Source organism: Lathyrus oleraceus, chromosome 7, assembly GCF_024323335.1.
Source record: "Lathyrus oleraceus cultivar Zhongwan6 chromosome 7, CAAS_Psat_ZW6_1.0, whole genome shotgun sequence".
Taxonomy (NCBI): Eukaryota; Viridiplantae; Streptophyta; class Magnoliopsida; order Fabales; family Fabaceae; genus Lathyrus; species Lathyrus oleraceus.
Window position 1 is genome coordinate 12,665,873 of NC_066585.1, and position 2,505 is coordinate 12,668,377.

General features: G+C 34.3%; 1 protein-coding gene across 1 annotated transcript; it reads left to right on the top strand.

The window, feature by feature from the left end:
- Positions 1–296: 296 nt before the first annotated feature.
- Positions 297–1,103, top strand: LOC127101718 (uncharacterized). Its single transcript, XM_051039168.1, has 2 exons — positions 297–437; positions 480–1,103. The coding sequence occupies exons 1-2, from the start codon at positions 297–299 to the stop codon at positions 1,101–1,103; spliced, it is 765 nt and encodes a 254-aa protein (XP_050895125.1).
- Positions 1,104–2,505: the final 1,402 nt, after the last annotated feature.

The window sequence follows — 2,505 nt, forward strand, 5'->3', positions numbered from 1 at the left end:
CTCTGAGCATAATATTGAACAGAATGTTCAAGACATCACACCTCTAAAGAAATCTGGTGGGAAAAGGGTCCCTGCTAATATGCCTGAAGTTCCCATTAACAACATCTCTTTTCACTATGTTGAGAATGTTGAAAAATGGAAGTTTGTGTATCAGAGGAGGTTAGATTTGGAAAGGGAACTTGGCAAGGATGTCTTTGAGCGCAAATAAGTGATTGACCTGATTAAAAAAACACGGGTTGATGAAAAGTGTGACTGTATTTGGAAAGTGTTGTGAGATGCTTGTAAAAGAGTTCATTATGAATATTCCAAAGGAATGTGATAACAAAAGGAGTAAGGAGTTCAAAAAAGTGTATGTGAGTGGAAAGTGTATGGAATTCTCTCCAGAAATCATTAATAGGTTCATGGGCAAAAGTGAAGAGGAACAAGCTGAAGTGGAGGTTTTTGATAATGTCAATTGAAGGGAAGTCACTCCAAAATAGGTAAAGGAATGGCTAAGAAAAGGAAAACTGTCAGCTGGTTTATTGAGTGTGAAGTATGCAGTACTTCATAGAATTGGAGCTACTAATTGGGTCCCAACAAATCATACTTTCAACATTGCTATAGGGTTGGGTAAGTTCATTTACATTGTAGGAATCAAAACCAAGTTTGACTTTAGGTCCTATGTTTTTGACCAAACCATGAAGAATATGCCTATAACATTTCCCTCCTTCATTTATTGTGTGATTCTGAGTCAACACCCTGGTATCTTGATCAGTTCAAATGTTGCCTGCAAGAGAGAATCTCCTCTTTCTTTGCATTATAGGTTGTTTACAGGGAAACATGCCCCAGACATTGTCATGACATTTGGTAAGGAAACTGACAGCTCAATCTCTAAGGATGGAATGATTGTTGAACTGGAAGATACATGCAAGGCCTTGGATGAAACCATCAAAACTTGCACTAAAAATAAAATCAGACTGGAAAGTCTGATCAAAGCTTTAACCAAGGAGGGTATTTATGGTAATATGGATGGTTATGTGGAAGAAGAAGAAAATGAGGAGGATGAGAATGTTGATACAAATGCTATTATTGGTGAAGAAATAGATGTCAGTTCTGACATCTGATATATTTTGATTGTTGCTTCAGTATTATTTGTATGGGTTATGCCCTGGATATTTTATGCACCATGTGTTCCTTTTTGTTAGTCTGTAATATGTTCTAATGAATGACTTTCCTAATGCATGATTTTCCTAATTTTGTCAATTTTTGGCTAAAAGGGGGAGTAATGGTAGTGGTAATGGTGTAGTATTTTGCTCTCTTTTGCCTTTTTTTTCACTTGAGGGGAGTACTAATGAAAGGGGAGTAGTTCTTACCTACGTTATGTTATTTATGTAAAGTATATGTGTCTTCTCTTCTAGCTTAATGATGACATGCTTACTTAATGATAGTTCATGTATGTTGTTTGTTTGTTGTGAAGTCAAACCAAATGTCTTGATATCCTGTTTGGGAGAATTTATTTTTCTCTGCAGAAAGTTTGTGTTGTGAGAGTTTATTTCTCTCTGATGTGACATTCTCTGTTAGGCTGGTTTCATCTTGTTCAGTTACGTATGCCACTGATGTATCTTGGAGAAGTTCCAAGTTTGTTTATTGTGTGTTTCTTTGAAGAAGTTCTTGTGTGTTTGTTGGTTTTTTTTACAAGATTTGTTTTGCAAATGTTGTGTTTAGCCAAAAAATTCCAAAGGGGGAGATTGTTAGGTTGTTTGTATTGTGATTGACAACATTTTGTTAAAATAAGTGAAATACCAAGATGTTGGACAACATGTATTGACATGCTTGTACGACATCGTGGCATGTTGTGGTTTTACATTCTTGGAAGATTTGTTTTTTAGCATGAGATTAGTGAAGATTCTTTGATGATTTATTTAACGCATTTTGCAGTTTAAAGTGCTTTTTTTTATAAGCTTAAAGATTGGTTCCAACTGTGTAATGTTTCCTAAGTATTGGTGTCAAAACATTTAAGGAAACATTATATTTGATTTGATTTGATTATGTAGAAGATTATGCAGAGCGAATGTCAAAACATTTAAGGAAACATTATATTTGATTTGATTGTGCAGAATGTATGTCAAAACATTTAAGGAGATATTATATTTGATTTAATCAGATTTAATGTGATTTGATTTGTTTTATATCTGCTGATTTTTTAGCCCGAAGCCCATGCTATTCTAGAGATATTTAAAGGACGACTCTAAACCTAAGAAGACAACTAAATTGCGTATGTAATAATTCATGTTAGGGTTTAGTTTATTCATTGTTTTTTTGAGCCATTCTTGTATCACTCAGATGCTTGAATTGGACTGAGCTTTTGAGTTGTAATTGTGAATCACTCATAAGCTTTTAAGCAAGAATGGATTATGTTTCATTGGAAGTGTGTCTTATATTTATTGTTAGAATTTGTTATTGTCGTTGTGTGATGGAACATAAGTGAGAAGGGTCTCATATCTAGGAGAGTCTTAGATAGAAATT